At 40.8% G+C, this 20,100-nt stretch overlaps 1 protein-coding gene across 3 annotated transcripts in view; it reads right to left on the reverse strand.

The window, feature by feature from the left end:
• Positions 1–20,100, reverse strand: part of LDLRAD3 (low density lipoprotein receptor class A domain containing 3) — a 119,774-nt gene that overhangs the window by 63,989 nt on the left and 35,685 nt on the right. For all 3 annotated transcript variants that reach the window (XR_014567400.1, XM_083752287.1, XM_083752288.1), the window contains one exon: positions 866–991. Coding sequence is in view for 2 of the 3 variants with exons in the window: in XM_083752287.1 (XP_083608413.1) it covers positions 866–991 (126 nt within the window). In the remaining variant the exon portion in view is untranslated. The remainder of the gene's footprint in view (positions 1–865; positions 992–20,100) is intronic.

Genomic DNA, 20,100 nt, shown 5'->3' on the forward strand with positions numbered 1-20,100 from the left:
GGGACTGTTATTATATTTTATTATGTTGCATAAATTATGCTCTTAATGTTGCACACTCCCCTGGGATCTTTAGATAAAGGGTGGTATATAAAGCAAAATAAAAATAATAAAAATATTAACAACAACAACAACGGGCGTGAGGAAAATTTATTTCATATTTGTGCTGCCTCTGTAAGGCTAAACAGAAACATACATTGTTTTTTAGTTGACAAGGTCAAGGAACAACATGACTCAGGGGACATCTCAGAAGATGCAGTGGAAAGAAATGTTAACAGAGATAGATGGTGGGGGGCGGGGAGAATGAAATACAGCAATATAGAATTGCACAGAATGACAGTCATTAAGGCCCCTATGTGGCAAAGATAAATGAGGCTTTAAAAAAAACCCACTGCCAAAAACATGCACTTTTATACACTGTGGCATTTCTTTTGTAAAATAAAGAATAATCTTATTTTATAAAAGAAATGTTCCTTACAGGTAACTTAAATGGTATGAATTATCATTCTGAACTCCACCTGTTCATCAGCTACCCTATTGTGACCTTAACATTTAAAAGAGATCAGCTACAAAGAGAAGTGCCTTGTAAACTTGGAATACAACCATAGATTTTAAAAGCAAAACTGCAACAGGGATAAGCTACTCATCTACATAAACTCCAGGATTCTCCAGAGGTGTTGGGGCTTATGTTATTCTAGAGAGAGTTTTCCATTTATAAAATCAGTTTGCCTCTGATGGGTTCTGCCACTAACAAAGCCAAATGCAAGGATTGTGGTGCTGAATTTGGGCTTCGGGTATTAATAAAATATATTTAATTACTTTATTTACGAAAAAAAGGAAACCTGCCCACTGGTAGAAAGATACTTACTGCAGTTTTCTTCATCGCTGCCATCAGGACAGTCCGCAAAACCATTGCATCGGAAGCGGCCAATGATACAGTGAATGCCACTTGCACAGGGGAAGAAGGTGGAGCCACACTTAGATTTGGCTTTTGCTGTAGGAGAAGAAAATAAGAAAGCATGGGTGGTGAAAGAGCTCCCTCTGTCAGAGCTGGTCACAAGGGTCTCAATAAGGATGTTTCCAAAGCTTAGTTTAAATGTTTAGTAACAGAATTAATGTCAAAGCCAAAGAGTCACTTTTAATTAATGTCAAAGAACAATAGTCACTTCCACTTGCTTGGCTGGTGATACACAGGTGGGTTTTGTTTTGTTTTTTTTTAGCCATCAATATAGCATAGGGCTAGATCACTACTGTATTGGTGCTCTAGTCATTTGAAGCTTCCTTAAATTTCCTAACCAGTTTTAACCTAACCCACAAGACTTCCCAGTGTTTGAACTGGTACCAGGATTTAATCATTCTGACCACTGTTTTCTGACAAGTATGACAATCAGCCAGACTCTGAAACTTCACAGCAGTTGCGCAGGAATTCTTGCCATTTTCCCAACTCTATAGTTCCATAGTTTGGAGGAAGGCGGGGGATTATTTGGCAGATGCATAATCAAAGTGTTTAATGAGACTTGGCCATTCAGAGCCAAACAGGCAAGCCTATCTTTTCTGTCTAGAACAGGCCTGAAGGCATTGGGTGTACCTGCTTGAAGATGCCCTGTGCCCACCTGTCTCTCCCTTGGGACGGATGAGCTAGTTTGGGAGAAATGGAGATTTGAAATGCCTTGCCTGAAAGGCAAGGCCAGCAGGAAGCGGGAACTTAAATTGTAGGCCCTGGCACGTAAGATTTCAATTCAACAGATACGAAATTGTTTGCTATATATTAATGAAAAAAAGACTTCAAAAAAGACCCTTGACTCTGTAAAGCAAAGCAAACTTATGTCCCTCCAGATGTTGCTGGACCAGCTCCCATCATCCCTGACCACTGGCTATACTAACTGGTCAACAATACCTGGAGGAACAGAATTTCCCAACTCTGGACTAGCTGCTGCAGAAATCACTGCATAAGAACATGATTTGGGGGGAAAACAGAAAGAACTGGGAGCAGCAGAGCATCACACAGCAATCACAACTACACTGTTCCTTGAACAAGGCACACTAATGAAAAATCACGAACAAGACATCCTCCTTCCAAAAATGTATTATTTGAGAGACAAAGTGGTAACCTTTGTACCACATTTTATTTTTCCACAGCCTTTCAAGCTCATCAAGAACATTTCTCAAACCACCTCATCAAGATCTGTTCTGCACAGCTTCTGGCCTCTTTGACACTTTCCTCTTCTATTCCAAAATCACAGCTAGAAAGTCACCCAAAAGCATATCATTTAGAAACCTTAAGTGTAGTTATTTAATGGATTCAGAACTGGCTAAAACAAACCAAGGAGATAGATTACAATAGTACGTTTTCATAGGTAATCCATTAGCAGTGAACTGAGAGATGGGTTTATTCTACAGCGAAGAGGTTTCTTTCCTGGGTCACATGAAAAAGAACCCACTTTTCTGAAAGAGACTTAATTATATGATTCATGTACTTAATGCATTTGTAACCCATCTTCCCAGTAAAAATCCCTCTCAAAATGGATTACAACTTTAAGCAAACAATAATACAAATAATATAAAAATACAATTAAAATGCATCCAAACACATAATAACAGCAGCAGCACATGAAACACATAAAATACCAACCCGGATAAAAGTGAGCCAGACAAAAAGGTTTTCAAGGACTGCCTAAAATGAGCCAGCCCCCACCCCCGTGTGTGTGATATCATGCTCTAGAATCCCTGTAATATTACTTAACTAGCATTATCAGTGAATATGCAGTATATAGAATTTCATGCAACATAAGCTCTATTCAGCTGACTTAAACAGGAGATAATCAGTATGTAGAAAGAGAATTATGCCCACAGACTCTGTCTCCAGCTCTCACAACTATATAAGTCTATGCAGAAGAATTAAAGGTGAGACTTGTAGGTACAGCTGGATGAAGCAGTCTTAATGTTGCAAGAAATTCTCTGTACTGCATATGTACTGAAAATACTATATACACCATATAAGTCTACATGCTGAATGCAATCAAAGAGACAGAACAAGACCAAAGTATGGGTACCACCTGCATATGAACGTAGCCAAAGCAAACATGATGACTTTCCTGTGTTTTGCTTAACTGAACACAGCCAGGTTTTTGCCAATGAGGAATGAGATGATTCACATTTGCATGTATCAGTCAATGATCTGCAGCATATATGTGATACTTCTCTGGAAAAACCACTATATTTGGCATATGTCCTGTCTATGGTGTTTCATCTGAGATGGTAAATTCACCAGTGCAAAATGAATCAGTGATGAACATGAATGTGTGAATACGCAGTTTATGAAGATCAATAAGGGAGAAATGGAGGAAGGGTCAAGGGGGAAAAAGAGAGAAGCTATGAAGAAGACAAAAGCCGAGCTTGCTGAGCAACCATTTGGACAAATATCCTTTTCAGAGCTAAAGTGACTGCCATTGAACTGAAGGCTTCTCCTGCTGGCGGGTAATAATGTATAAAGGATTTTTATTAAGAAGCAGCCACAGTAACTCTTAAACTGATTTACTATCTTTCAGAAACAAAGTAATGCAATTCCTTTATGGCACACACCCTTTGCAGATGCATTAGTCCTTAGCTGGGCTTGTAGAGCAGAAAATGAGACATATCAACTAAATGTCACTTGCACACCAACTACCATATTTTTCTGGGCAGGAACCAAGGACAACTCAGAAATAGGAGGCCATCGTTTTGAAGAGACTGGGAAATAAATTATCTGTGAGTTACTGCTATGACATACCAATTCTGGCAGTGGAAAATTCTTAAACAGAAATACTGTATAAATAGTGAATTCTCTTCCAAATTTTAAATTAAACTGAACCATGAATAAGAATGTGTGGGTACACTGAGTTCTGCTACCTCATTCAATATCCTTGTGGGAAGCAACAAGTTGATATATCCTTTAGAGTGAATGGTCTTTTTACATTGAGTTTTTGGAAACTGCAAACGCTGAATCCTACTGTTTCCAGGGTTTTAAATAAATCAGTGTCCTTAGAGCAGCCTGACTACCCAATGAAGAACTCTGAGGCCATATTCATACAACATTCCACTCCTTAATAGGTCCATGTTTCATGTATAAGCAGTTCTGATGTGGGTAGCATTCAAGCAGGCAACCTTGGCTAGAAGGTCTACAGCAGAGATTACCAGCATAGTGTTCACATGTACCAGATTGCTCCCCCCCCCCCCGGTTTGGGGGGTTTAGAGGGTGTAGGGCTTTTTTTATGCCAGGTACTTCATTCACCCACAGAGGAATTTTTCTGAATGTACTTGGGAGAGGGGGTTACACTCAAGTATGCTGTAAGTGTGCATGAGAGAGATGCACAGATGTGTATCTATGGTATGTATGTGTGTGGTATGCATAAGAAAGCCTGAGTGTGGATATTTTCCCCAGTATTGGGGAGTGCTCCCTGTAATTTGATAGCAATAGCATCATGGGGAGGAGGGCCAGTATTGTGTGATCTCCACATACAGGATCTGCAGGAGATAGATGACTTTACACAGCAAGAATATAGTTGTCCAGGGAGCCTGAAGGGAGAAGCAATGACTGTACTCTCTCTAATTTTATGCTAGGACATGCCTACAGCAGTCATGTTGTGTTATGACTTGTCCCAATGGCAGCCACATTTTGTGACTGGTGCCCACACCACTTTCTCAACAATCGAAATGTGCCCACTGCTCCAAAAAGGTTGGCAACGCCTGCTCTACAACATCCATCCTGCCTTCAATCCCTACCATTCCTAAAGCAGCAGAATTCCTTGTACAAGCAATGTTGAGTGGGGTAGGTATAAGAGCAGTATAGACTACTCTAAACCTAAGAAACTATTCTATGACCTCTTGTCTCAAGCACATAGCTAGTGTTATCCAATGGTAAGGTTGCCTTGGTTGACTCTCATAGGACAAACCTCCTCCTGCAGGAATAGCCTTGTAGAAGATAACATCGTAACATGGCTAACTGCACATTTGTGACCCTAATATAAGCAACAGATTTCACTGGTCCCTTTCTGTAAAGTGGTTCTGAGTACATTCAACCAATAACCAGCCACGTGGTGTCATTTGATGGATCTGAATTTGAGTTATAATATGCTCTAAATGTTATTGGACTCCCAATGCCCATCAATCTCAGACAGCATGGCCAATTATTAGGAGTGATTGGGACTATAGGCCAACGGCCTCTGGAGAACCAGATTCTCCATCCCTGCTCTAAAGACTCAGGTGCCTGAAATATGACAGAGCAGTCCTTCTGTGATCCCTGAACATCTACATCAGTGACAGTCACAGAAGTCAGGATTCTATGACTAACACAAGCCCACTACAGCGTCAGAACAAATGGCATCAGGACATAGAAAGGAGACAGAGGGAAAAGCAAGAAGCAAGGAAAGCACCATCCATGGCACATGACTGGGTTTTGTTAGCATATGTATATTAAGCAGGTTTTGACCAAACTGCGGGAGGCAGTGGAAGACAGAAGTGCCTGGCATTCTCTGGTCCATGGGGTCACGAAGAGTCGGACACGACTAAACGACTAAACAACAACATTAAGCAGGTGTCTCAGAAAGCTGCCTCAGACCCATGGAAGGGAAATGTTAGAGAAAGAAAAAGAGGAAAGACTTCAATCCAGCAATGGTTACAGCAGATCCTTGAGTGCTATGCCAAAACCAGAGCAGCAGCACTTGAATCCGTCATGGACCATAAAAGCCACCATCACTAACAAAGCACCCCTATTTTCATAACACCTTTTCTGTTTTAAGACAAAAATGACCATGCCATTTTAAAGACGATCTAATGATGCAATGACCTTTTCCACTTGCAGTTTATTTTATGATCCTTTGTGCAAGTCATCTTCCACCTGGGGGTAAAATTTCTCCATAAAACGCAGTCTGTTATAACTAAGTAGTTGTTGTTCCAATACAGAAAAGGCAAACACTACACTGTTGCCTTGGTTAGCAGTGGAACATATTACTATGTTTCAGGGCATATAAAAAAAAACTTTCCTTCTCTCTAAAGATTAATCTGTTTTATGATTTTTCCAGCAACAAACTTTTTAAAAAGTGTGCAGCAGAAACATAGAGATGTAATATGAAGTACACAGACAATTATAGAGTATTATTCTTCTACTTGGACAGACAACTCTGGAAAAACCAGAAGGGTAATATGTCATTTTTTGCTAGCTCTTAGGGCCAATAACACATACTTTGAAATTAGATGTCCAAATATTTCCCACCAAACTATGTCAACTACTAAAGCAATTCTCCTAAACATTGTCTGTTAGTGTGACAAATCACCACTAAGAGTAAACTACTATGTATTAAAGTTATCAGAACTGTGTCACACAAGAATGTTGCCTCAGGAGATCCTTGGGTTAATATCAGGAAGAAGCTGTATCAGGAGCATTAGTCTCAGTCAGATAATAATTGATGATGAATTTGGCCTATTACAACCTTGGTCCCCTTTCATGCAGAAGCAACCACTTGGTGCAGAAGCTCATTGTCCTGTGAACAGAACTGCAATGCTTCATTGTCAGTGACTCATCCTTAACCCCTCTCTGCCAGGCTGCCCACAACAAACTCCAGCAGTACTGCTGCAGCAGAGGCACTCTTCAGATGTTGAAGAATTCCCATAAAATCAGCACCATGTGACTTGATTCATCAGGTGCCTCAGACAGCTTTGATGGAGCTACTAGCTTAAAAGCACCTTGTAATGTGACACAGCAGCACAACTGCGGGGGGCGGGGCGCACATAATTTCCCATATGCTCATTTATTCAGAGAATATCAAAAGCCCACAGTAGTAGTGGTAGTTTGTATTTCTCACAGTGAGGCTAAGGGGTGAATATTCTTTTAGCCAACTACCTAAAGCAAAAGATGACTTGGGTCAGTAGAGATGGGAAGGAGCCTTGTAAATGCTCGCACAATTTCAACAAACGCATTTTCAGAACCTTCCCAAGAAAAGAATTCCTTTAGTATCCCCAGATTTAATTTGTTACATCAGAGGAGCCCAGTTGTGCCACCCCTTGCCTGCAGAGCTGGCAGCCTCTCACCCTTTTTCGAACATGCTCCCTTATGGAGTGTTCCCTCAGTCTCCTTTCCCCTCCGGGCAGCTGCTGCTGCCATCCCTGATCTGCCCCCCCCCCCGGCCTCAAACAGAGATTCCTCCCAGAAGCAGCATTCACCTGCAGAGCTTGTAGCCAGGGCTGCTGCAATAAACACCTGTGAAAGCCTTTGGGAGGCAGAGACATGAGAGGGCATCATAAAAGGGAGGGAAAGAAAAAGGGACAAAGGCCACTGTTGCCTGCGTCACCCCTGACCATCACTCAAAGCATCCCAGGGGGCCACGGCACACTGGCTGAAAACCACTGTGTTACATCATCTATCAGTTCCCAGAAGCAAAGCATTTTCAATCCACGCACAGCAATAGGACAGGGAAACAGTACTCTAAAACAAGCAATTTGAAAGCCCTATACAGGATAAACAATGGGAAGGCTGAGAGGCTAGTCCTACCCTCACCCCCTGCTCTCCTCTACAGAGATCCCCTAGCCCAGGGGTCAGCAACCTGCGGCCCACGGGTTTCATTTAAACGGCCCTTGAGCCACTCACTTGACGAGTCCCCGCTCGTTGCACTAAACTGGCGCATTGCGGAGCGGGAACTCGCTTCCATGGAGCCGAAAATCGTGTCTGTGCAGACGCGAAAAACTGCATCTGCGCAGATGCGATCCGGCTCAAGGAGCGATCTCCGTGGGAGTGAAGTGGCCCAGGCAAGGAAAACCTTGCCGACCCCTGCCCTAGCCCAATGAATGGACAAGCAGGCATTACCCCATTCTTCCCCTCACATGATTGTAAATTGCAAATCATGTGAGAGGAAACATCCAAACAAGGCTAAAATGAACTGGGAATAGGACAGTAAAGTCTCAGCTAAGTGTGACATGTGATCACATCTTTCTCCTGAATTCTTTTTTTTTCTTTTTTTCTTTTTTCTGTAGCCTCATGAGGCTGCAACTTCAAGCAGGAAAATGGCTGCTTAACACTTTTCATTCTCATTTTCATCATCACCACCCCACATGTCCTGTTTCTCCACTAACATTAACCCTCTCCTGATGCCCTCTACCTCTACAAAAAAATATAAAAAACCCAAAAAAGATGCAAGAAACATGGTGGGAAAAAATACGAATATATTTTTCTGCAGGGGGAAGGAGCAGTTGTGGAGATTTTGAGCAGGAAAACTACCAAAAGGAAAGGGTTAAGCCGCTCGTTCAGTTTTGTCATTTTTTTCCTGCTCAAACTCACAGCCTCCTGAGGCTGCTTTTGGTTAAACAAAATAAGAAGTTAGGAGAAGGATGCAAGCAATTGCGTGTCATGTCTAGTTTAGCCCTAAGCTCCACATCTGCTTCAATCCACTCAAGTCTTCTAAAAACAGACTTCTATTAACTCTCAAAAATTTCAGCTTGATGGCATGTGTAACATAAGCAACAGCTGGGGAGCTCTCTGTATGCTAGCTGAGAACTCGTCCATTCTGTGTCATGGACGGTAGGTTATTGACCTCATACACATGGAGACATCTCACATGGGCAGGACTGGAGTCAGATAATCCACACAGCAGCTTATTTTACCCAAGTCCCTTTGGAGCTTGCAGATTTTCACCAACAGCTTCTAAATAGCTGTGCAGTTTTCAAGGGTACTTTACATTGTACTCCAAAACATCTGGGGGGCACCAAGTTGTCAAAGTCTGCTCTAAAGGCCTGGGCATGCAAATAAGCCCTCAAATGCCAAAACACCATAAGAGTTGGTATTTGCCATATTTCGGGGGGCATTGGTAACCTAATTAACTTTTGTATTGTGATTTATTTATTTTTTTAAGTCCACAATAACCATTTGAGAGCTGACAGATTTGAATTCCCTGGTAAATTGCTATCTGGAGATTTTGGAATGTTTTGTTTTTGTTGTTTTTGTTGTTCAAGTATAGATACCAAGCACAGTGTGTCCTGCTAGGTTGTTCCCCTATTGTTCCATAAAAGCTTATGCCATAAAAAAGCTGTTAGTCTTCAAGGTACCACAATATTCTGCTGTTTTCTCAACAACAAACTAACTGGATACCCTTCTGGAAACTAGTTTTTGGAGAGTTCCTTAGGTTCCCCATTCCCCACCCTCAAATGTTGGGTGTGGTGGAGAAACAACATTTTGGAAGCTATGTCCATGTCTTCTCCAGCAAGGAAGCACATTTTTCACTGATTTTCACATAGGTAGAACTGTGGTTACTCTTGGCAAGGCTACTTTCCTTTGCATTTACATGGATACAGTAATCACACCACTGGATATGACTGGGGCTAAATGTATGACAGCTCCACAGTTTGACAGAAGAGGCAACTAGTATTCCTTGTTTTTGAATACCAACTTTCACACCCTCTGGATAGCGCCAACAATGTCTTAACTCCCTATGGAAACCCTTAAAAAGATGTGGGAACCGCAAATTCTTCCCAAGGACTGCAATAAAATTTGGGAATCACGACCCTTAAAATCTGTTTCCAGTTTTCTGAGGGACAACTCCTTAAAATTATTACACAGATGGTATCACACTCCTTGGCAAATGCCAAAAATGTTTTCTTCTGTGTCACCTAACTGATGGGAGGGGTTGCAATGAACTTGGTACATATTATCATTTATGGTGGGAATGTCAGTTGATGCAAGATTTCTGGAATTTAATTTTGACAGAAATGTAAAATATTACTAAGGAAACTATTGTTTGTTGTCCAAAATCAATGTTACTGAGTATTTTTTATTATGTCAATGTATATATATTGTCAAAAGAATTGGTTGATCTTGGCAACATAAATAGTAATTGCAACTCAATGGAAAACAGTCCCAAATCTTACACTGGATACTTGGTACCACTCACTCTGGAATATAGCAATAATGGAGAAAAATCAAACATAATTTGAGATTCTAGCAAGGACTAGGATGTCCAGACACTTATAAAAAATAGCATATCATATAAAATGATTTGGCATTCATTTATGACATATAGATTGGAACCATCATTTTCAAGGCAACCCTCGTCACAAGCCTAGGGCAAATATGGTACTGGATGATCTGATAAAGTTGCTAATCTTTACTTGGGTTATGTTATTTTAACTACTCATCCAATGTGCCTATGCTATAGTTTCGTTTTTCATCTTTTAATTTTTGTCTGTTGTTATAACCAATGTCATAACTTCCCGAAGACAAAGAATAGAATAGAGGGAGAAATGGAATTGAAAACTGAAAGTTTCCCTGTTGGCAGAGATTTAAGTGTAATGAAATAACCAAGTGTACACACTACAACAAAAACAGGAAGACCAAAACAGCTTTAAAATGTGCAGCATCTACTTACATGTGTATCCTCCAATAAATTCTAAACATAGGAGTGTTTGGGTATTGACATAATTTACTGGAGGCTGAGCATGGATGCTTTAGTTGGGATACCTCAAGGTCCCTACCAACTCTACAATTCTATGATTCTATACAAGTAAAACTTTTGATCTATTTTTGTTGTCTGTTTCCTAAAGTTTATCTGAACAACAACATTACACGCTGGAAGACAAATTCTGCATCAGTTCCATTATGCTGACTTATTCATGTACTCATCTATATGCAGTAGAAAACAATCTGCTTCCAAAAGATTGCTATAGTACTTATGAGAATTACTGAACAGTCCAATGCTTGTCAGGTAGTAGTGGGAAACACTGCTCATGGAGTTCTGTTCCTTTTGCTGGCAAGTCATTCAAGCCTGTCTTGGTGCCACTTATCTAAAAATAGGAGTTGTATTTATGTATCTCCGAGGGATGTCATTGTTCTAAATTGATGATTATTTATAAAATACTCCCAGTATATTGTGCCACAGACTTATGCAAGTGGAATTTGACAGGAGTAAACTTTCTAGCTAGCTATTCAACACACAATAATAAATATTTGAGTCACAACCAGGTGGCAAAGAGATCTTTGCTATGTGTTTACACTTGACGCTGCCTGCCAAACCTTTAGGGGGAGAGATGGAGAAGAAAGCAAATAGTCACAGTCTTGACACATTTTGGAAATAAGTGGAAGCATTCAGACATCTGAACGTGCCCCATAGTGTGCAAAGATATCAACCTTTGGAGGACTGAATATTAAAATTATTGTAAAAAATCATTCCTAAGTCTTCATATCCTGTACTGAGACATGAGGAGACATGAGGAGGAGGGAACTGTCTGAAATAGGAGTTAGTTCTTCAAAGTATACTTCACTGAGAAAATAATTCCCAGAATTATATTGCTAATGGTATTTAGTAAGTCAATAAAATTGGTTAATTGGTAAACATGCACCCCCATGATCAACATCAGCAACATCATCATCAACAACAACAACATCTGGCTCATTATTTCTCAAAACTGTTTCTCCCTGTCTTCATTTTGGACTTTTCTACAATACAAACTTTGTATTTTATTCCTTGGTCCAGTAGATCCAGTAGAGCAGTGTTTCCCAACCTTGTGCCTCCAGATGTTTTTGGCCTACAACTCCCATCATCCCTGACCACTGGTCTTGCTAGCTAGGGATGATGGGAGTTGTAGGCCAAAAACATCTGGAGGCACAAGGTTGGGAAACACTGCAGTAGAGAAGCACAAAATAAAGACAGAAAGAGACGCAGTTTTGTGCAATAATCTACTGGCCCCAGAAAGTTCTTGGCAGTCATAAACACTGCACTCTTAAGATATTCAGTTTTACACTCTGCACCATCTAGCAAGTAGACTCCAATTTTTTTAAAAAAAAAAATCTCCTCAGCAGCTTCTTCAATCATCTCCCTACAGTTCTTCCACTGAAATGAATTTATTGTCTGGATAAACTGTCTTCAGAAAGAGAAAAAAGAGAAGGAAGAAAGGTTTGAAGAAAGAAAGCTGTCATCAGTGATAACACCAGAGCTCATCAGGACATTTCCCATAGCTACACCCTGAGGAAGACCACAAAAATGCAGGCAGTGCTCAAGGGTACATACCTCTGACTGCATAGGATCAATTTGTAAAACACAATGGGCTATAGCAAATGATGTTCAGCCAGCTGCAATACAACCTAAACCTAAAGGTTTGCTTTTAATCAGCAAAGGATTATTATCATATAAACTGAAGTACAGGAACTCCATCAAAGGAAAGGAAAGTAGTATCTAGCCTCTCCTTATCTTCATCATCTTCCGACTTCCTCTATGCCAATCTGTCACAAACCAACTTGAAAGACTCATTATCACATTGTTCACATGCCAAATGAAGAAGGGTCCATCTATTTTCACTAATCTCCAGCAGATGACACTGTCACTCCTGCTCTGAAAAGGTCCTCTGCATTTCTCCTCCACTATCACTGTCTGTAACCAAGGAAGCTGATCAAATGCTGGCAGAAGACACTTTAGCCATTTTTAGCAATTCTGCTTAGAGCAAGCACTTTATGTGGATCTAAGTCCCCTGGAAAAAATTCAATGCACTTTCCATCATTACATTCTCTATTACAGAAAATATTTTACAGAGCCAAACATTGTCATATTTGATTTCATAACATATGCAAACCAGCATGATTGCAGACACCTGCAGGATCATCTACATGGTGTTGTTGCAGCCAGTTTATCATTGCTGTTGTTTCCTGAAGACACATTTGGGACTTAATATCTTCTCACGCTATTAATTTCTTTATTAACACTTGGCATTGCTTTTCTCTCCCCAGTTCAGATCATAAATGCGTTTCATATTTCCTCAACACCACTGAACCAAACAAGCACAGAACAAATAAAAAATGTGAATAGCAGTCTCAAAGCTTTCAGGCTCAACATATAACAATATAAAGCACAATTTCATTTTTGTCACAGATTCGTATGTTGTACAATGCTTTAAAACCACTAGATCCTTACAATGGCCTGGAAAGGAAAGGATTCATAGAAACCAAACCTATCCATCATAAAAACACCACAATGTGCTGAATGCAGGATCTTTGCAGCAGCATGACATGCCTAACTTGCTCTAGTGACCCATCACAGAATTGTAGAGTCCAACCCCCTACAATGCAGGAATATGCAGCTATCCCATATGGGGACTGAACCTGCAACCATGGAATTATCAGCCCCAAGCTCTAACCAACAGAACTACAGCGATTTCTCCAGATCTTTATTACAAGTGAATCTCATCCATTTATTCTTTCTACAGCAAGAACTCCTTCTAAATCTTGGCATTCCAATACGAAATCCATGCACTCCAGCTTCTAATAGACCATCCCATTAAGTGACAATAGAGCATCTTCTGCTTGGACCAATGCTGCTAATTTGCTTTGGCAAATCGCCATTTCTGCTATAACTGCACATCGTTCTTATTAAAGTTGAGCAGATGGCAGACAGTTTCCATCTTAAACAAGGTAACACAATGTAGAGTGTTGCAGGCAATGTACTGTGCACAGAGTTATGACAAGTGGAAAATGACAAGAAGGGTTGGTTGGCACAGGAGATCAGCAGCCGCTGTCTAAATCCTGCCGGGTGGCATCAGCCTGTGTTCTTTTTTTAAGTGCCTCAGGATCCATCATATCCACAGCCTGCCTAGGAAACATCCCAATTTTAAACTTACCTCTGGTGGCAGCTTTCTGTCCAACCAGGCAAAGGCTACCATCATGGAAACACTACCTCCTCTACTCACCTAGTGGTGGCATTCAGTGGAGGCCAAGGGAAACTCACCAGTGCTGCATCCTAACCCTTTCCAGCCATCAACATTGGGAGTGTTCATGTTGTGCTCAGAGAGAGAAGGATAATAAAAACAGCATGAGCCACAGCATGCTTACTCAGAAGTAAATCCCACTGCTCCAATGAAGCTTCCTTCCATGTAAGTGTGCAGATTGTAGCCAAACTTCTGTTGCTCTATAAAAAGGCCACAACATTCTTTGCAGATGTTATTTGGCTGATCTTTGACTCCCAGGCTACCGCTGAATTGTTTAGGGAAGGCTCAGCTTTAGACAATCCCCAGTGTTTTCACATGTTGCTACTGCAACAGAAGCCACATTTCTTAGCAAGTGAAATCCTTATTCTGCCTAACAAAATACCTAGACCTGTAAAGGAGTGCTCGAGGTTAGTATTTCTAGAAGAGTAGACTGAGCTACTTTAATGCCCTTCATGAGTTTCTGTACATGAAATTGATTAATTAGCCTCTGACTCCTGTGTGGATAATTCCAAGCAAAATCAGCCATAATAATTGCAAACAAGATCATAAGTAGCTATCAGAGAAAGCGCTTTGCAGTTTCACTCTCTTCTAGTGTGGTTGTTTAATATTATTCAGTGTTTGTTTTTAAAGAGGTGGTTTAAGCCAAATATTGCCTGAGATATGCAGCTGGGATAGCTCAGCCAGTAGAGCATGTGACTCTTAATCTCAGGGTTGTGGGTTCAAGTCACACGTTGGGCAAAAGATTCCTGTATGGGGGGGTTGGACTAGATGACCCTTGTGGTCTCTTCCAAACTCTACAATTCTGTGATTCTATGTAAACTGATTTACTACTACTAGCTTTATAGAGAAACAGGAGCTTTATAGGAGATTGACAAAAGTACCATGTCCCAGTTAAGGAATTCAAAAACCTTTGTGGGACAGCACAGTGTAGTCCTGAGTAGCAGAGAATGACTAAGGTGCTGTTTAGTTAGTTTGGTGGGTGGGTGGGGGGACTTTTCTAACAGTAGCATTTAAGGAACCAACAATAGGCGATATTTAATAGGATACCAAAAGCTTACTGTCATCCTTCATAGAATGTAAGCTCCGGCCCTTAAGTTTCTAATGATGCAGTTGATTTCAAAAACATTTTCATTATTGGAAGCTTTATGCCTTAATAGTCCCTGGCTTGATGAAGACTGAATCCATTTAGACTGTGTCCCTACATGTTCAGCTTATTCAGAATCCTCCTTAAAGTGTCAGTTCAAGGCAATACTGGGATATCCAGTCCAGCGAAAATGGGCAGGAGGACAGCAGAAGGCACTTCCTTTGGGGTAGCAAGCTCTACTGATGTTCCCCTTCCTGTTTTAAAAAGGTCCTGAAGATACACTGAAGAGAAGGGAACATTCAGCTTGCATAAAAAATGGTGTGTGTTTGGAAAGAGACTTTGATCATGAGAGCTGAAACTTACTGATCTTAGCCGTTTCCCCAGGGCAATAATTCCTTCTAAAATCAGAAGTCCAGACAGCAAAGATGACAAGGGCTTCTCCAGACTTTACTTATGGCTAGTTGGTTTTCATTCCATACCAGTTGCTTCTTTACAAGGTCAACATTTGTACAGGATATGGAGATGAGGCTTACATCATTGAAGCTGTTTGGGTTCTGGTCTGTTACAGTAACAGGGACTGAGGCTTAAAACAGGATTTCCTTTTAACAAGAAGTGGCAGAATTTATTAATTTTAAGTGCTTTCATATCTCCTTTAATGTATTTAAAAAGCAGTTGCAAGTTTTTGTAATATGAAATATATTTAAATGCTACTCACTTGTGGCCTTTTCAGTAAATGTGCCCTTTAAAAAGTTATATCAATAGTTCAAGAATAAATTATTCTGTTTGAATTCAGAATTTGGAGCTAAAATTGGTATTGATGTACTTTTAAGAGTACAACAATCAAAACTCCTGGCTGCAGGAGTATTAAAGGTTTAAATACTGTATTCATCTTCTCCAGTTAACATTGTGTATATAATTAGTACAATTTTCTTTATGTTCTTTCTCTGTGAATTTGTTAGGCAGCAAAACCTGTTACAAATGTATACAGTGACAATGAGAGCATTAGATGATGTTGCCTGGTTGGCGGTTCTTCAATCAAAAGGTGAAGAAAGCATTATACTATAAACTCAGAGGGCACTTGAAAGTCAGTAAAAGGATCACTTTCTATGGGAATTTGCTCAACCAAACTATTAATTGTCACGGCATGAGAGCTAGATAAAAAAAACCTGGTTGATCTGCAAGCAATTTTATACTCAGTAGAGTTCTCTTCCTACTTCTTGAGAACATTTATCCAACATTTTTAGAAGAAGCAAATTTTCAAGTGCTAAGTGTAGAGACATGAAAGTATGTGGTTTTATTGAACACTTTGAAATAAATGGTAATCAGCTCTAATGGTGCTCTTTGGACAGGAAGTAGCGAGTGATTCCAGCTTTGTGGTTCATAGCTTGCAGTTATGGAATCTCAGTTCACAGGGCTGAGAAATACCCCCACTGTAGACAATGGTGAACCACTGTCAGAGCAGATAAAGCTAGACAAGGCTAAGGTAAGAAGAACCTGCTAGATCAGAGAAACAAAAATGAGATTCTGGATTCCATAGCCAGACAGACAGGATCACCAAATAACTTGAGAGCAATAGCCTCCCTCCATTATTTATCCCCTAGCAACTGATTTTTAGAGGTATGATGCCTCTAAACATGAAAAAATCCACGTAGCTATTAGTCATTGGTAGACCTGTGATATATGAAATTGTCCCATTTATCTTTGCCTGTCTAGGTAGCCCTACATTTGAAACAGGCAGTATTTCCCGGATGCTCTCTTGGAGGTCTGAACCTCAATTTCTTAAACTAGAACCTCATATGTGCATTATGTGGGTGAGGATCCTCTGGTCTATGGGCCTAATTAGGCCTGCCAGGTTTCTCCATTTGGCCGCCGGGCCATTTTAGACAAAACACAGTCATATATGATGCCAGAAATGGGATAGATAAAGGTGGTGCTTGGACAGAAGGTGGTGCTTTGCAGGCTGTTCGGCTGTGCCTGCAAAGCCTCTTGTGCCACTGTTCCCAAGCACCAAAAACCAGTTGGTTCTTGGGAAGCACTGCACCCCCATATTTGCCAGCATGGTTTGATTTCAAACCACAGGTCATCATTGTGATGTCAGGTGATTGACAGGTAGGCTGCCCTACCTGTCAGACTTGGTGAATGGTAAGATGTGTAGCGATGAGGATCCAGTCTGCTGGAAGGTTCCAGTTCCCCAAAGCTGCCATAGGTGAATCACCACATGGCCGAAGGAAGCAACAGTAGAGTAGGGATGTGTAGTCCAGGCTGAAGACCTTGGAATCTCAGAGCAACAGATTGTGCACATGCCACCCAGCACATGCCACCCACCCCTCCCACAAAGCAGTCTTCAGGTGCACTGTGAATCAGCAACTATTCATGTTAATCTGAATATTTAAGAAACCGCTTACAATGCCATAAAGTCTGCTCTATTTTCATATTCCAAGAACAGATTGCAGTGAAGGCATTCACAAATTCCTTCCTTCTTACACTAAAAGCACCACAAAATTAAGCACCAAATTAGTATTCAGTCCATTTCTGCTTAGCTATTCTAACCTTTAAATGCAATGGTCATGCATAGCAAAGATAAACATGGCTGGTCACTGGGTGTCACTGTTGGTTTACAGACACATTTCTGAAAGCACACAGCACTGGCAGAAAAAAGTTTCTTCTCCCCCAAGGTGGTGGTGAAGGGGGGGGGTTATAATCAGAAATGTCTGGATATTTGGTACAGCTTTAATTTTGGCTCCTATCGTGTCAGGCAGTAAGCTAGGATGATGTGCAATACTTTGAAAATGCACCATCTGCTGCTCGTTAGCTGACAAAGGCAGCAACCTACCAACTCTCTAAGTAGCTGTTGCTCATTAGCTGACAAAAGCCACTTTCAATGCTCACATATTATTAGATTATTTTAGACAGAAGAAGATTATATTTGATGAAGAAAGGGTGTGGGGAGTAAAGAATGAAACACAGAACACAAAGGGAAATTAAATATGGCAGCATGATCAGGATCCTACTCCCAGTGAAGCTGAAGACAAGATTCACAATTAAACACCGATGTGATGTGTGCTTGGGACTCTGGGAAAACACCTCCCAGCTGTTCCAGAGATACTGTTAGCAAAATGAGAAACAAAATATATTTCACAATATAATGCTCTCCCTCAGGTTTACCTTAGTTTCCCTAACACTTCTTTTCATACTTTCTTATTTTTGTGTATGTGATCAGCAGTCAGACCTGGAGACTGGTCCTCTTCTCCTCGGTGCCCTCTCACTGCAGACTGACAGATGCAGCGTGAACAAGCAGACTAATGCCTGGCCAATGTGCTTGGGACCAGAACTGACTTCAGAAAAAAGAGAGTTAACAGTCTCCTCCAGCTCCTTCAATTTATCCTGGCTTTTGTTTGGGATTTTGCATGTGTCAAGAGTAATCTTGGCTTCTATTGAAGAAACCCACCTAGGGTCAATTCTTTTCCGCCTGCTACAAGCAGCTTTCATAAGATGCAAAACCAATCACCAGGGCTACACACTTTTCACAACTGTGCTGGCTAGTAGCAGCCACCTCAACAGCTATTTTAAATGAATTTAAGAGGTTCTCTATTTCAAGAGGTGCACACAGTAGATGTCAAACTAACCTACATTGGAACAATGAGAAATGAAGGGTTGTACAGCGGATTACTGAAGTGGCATACCCAGGAGCACTTAATGAGGATTTGCCATACATTGGCCTGGTTTGCACAGCACACTAAGCTAAATCATGGCTTGACACAAATATGTAAAGTGCTCCATCCCAGTTGTTCTGCTGCTGTGCTGTACTGCATGGCTTGTGTGGCATCCAAACTCAGGCTCATGGTTTAGCTGTCCTGTACAAACCACCAGCCATAAACACAGGGCAAACTATGTTTACAGCTTGTGGTTAGTCTGGAAAAAGTGAAATCACAAGTCTGAGTTTGGACAATAAGCTAAGTCAAGCCATGACTTACCTAAGCAAAGCAGCTGCAATCCCATCTCCCTAACCCACCTGCTTGTACCAAGCTATGATTTGGCTTAGTGTGATGTATAAATCAGGCCACTGACTAACTGTCCATTTTACTCAGCTTTTTGGACTTAGTAATTTAGTTATGTAATGTTGGCGCACTCCTTCCATTCTACTATTCCAATTCCACTAATTGCAAATTGTGAACCAAGGAATGATAGCTTCTGGACTCGTATTTCTAGTGTAAAATAATGTGATTTGGGGATAGGCGTTGTAAGGATTCTGTGACCCAGACAAACATTTTCTGCCATAAACCTGATGCTCCCAAAGACTTCAGAAGTGTCATGCCTTAGAAGAGTACAGCTAATATAACTTATACACAAGAAGGGCCTCCTGGATTAGCCCTATGGTCTCACAGTAACCAAACAGATGCCAATTAGTGGTACAAAAGCAGAACCTCAGTACAACAGCACTCTTACCTCCTATAGTTTCCCGCAACTGATATTCAGAAACATACTGCCTCAAATCATGGAGGCAGAGGATAACCCTTGCAGCTAGTAGGCACTGGTAGCATTATCCCTCCTGCCATGAACATATCTCATCATCTTTTGAAGCCATCCAAGTTGGTAGGCATCACTGCCTCCTGCAGGAGTGAGTTCCATAGTGTAACTATGGTGTAACATAGTGCAACATAGTGATAATGTAACATAGTGCAATAGAAACAAGTACTTTCTATTGTCTTTCCTGAATCTTCCAACATTCAGTTTCATTGGATGTCTACTAGTTATTTAGTTATGATGAAGGGGGGAGAATTCTCTATCCGCTTTCTCCATGTGATGCACAATTTATTACACTTCTAACATCTAATCAACTTTTACCTGCCTTTCCTTTAAACTAATAAGTCCCAGACGTTACAACCTTTCCTCATAGGGGAGAAACTCCAATCCCTGGATCATTTCTGAACTTCTTCCAACTCTACAGAACTGTATACGTGATTCTAAATATATTTATTTTGTTAGACCTGTATATCACTGCTCTTCCAGGTTGCTGAGGCCTCAAGCTGATCTCCCACCGCTCTGCAGGTCAGGCCCAGATATTCTTCAATAGAACTGTAGCATTTCATCTGAAGGGTCACAGGCTCCTCACCCGTTTTAGTCAAATGCTAAAATTCTATTGGTTACATTCACAGCAGTTTTCATCAGAAGAGGTGTTTAAGTCTATAATAACCAACACAACAAATTGTCTAAAGGCAAATTTATAATCACTGTAGCTGTACTGTAAGGACCACTTCGTCCAGACATACAAGACAGAAATCCATGGTTAAGTTACCCCTTTTGGA

The sequence above is a fragment of the Podarcis gaigeae genome (assembly GCF_964106915.1).
Source record: "Podarcis gaigeae genome assembly, chromosome: 1".
Taxonomy (NCBI): Eukaryota; Metazoa; Chordata; class Lepidosauria; order Squamata; family Lacertidae; genus Podarcis; species Podarcis gaigeae.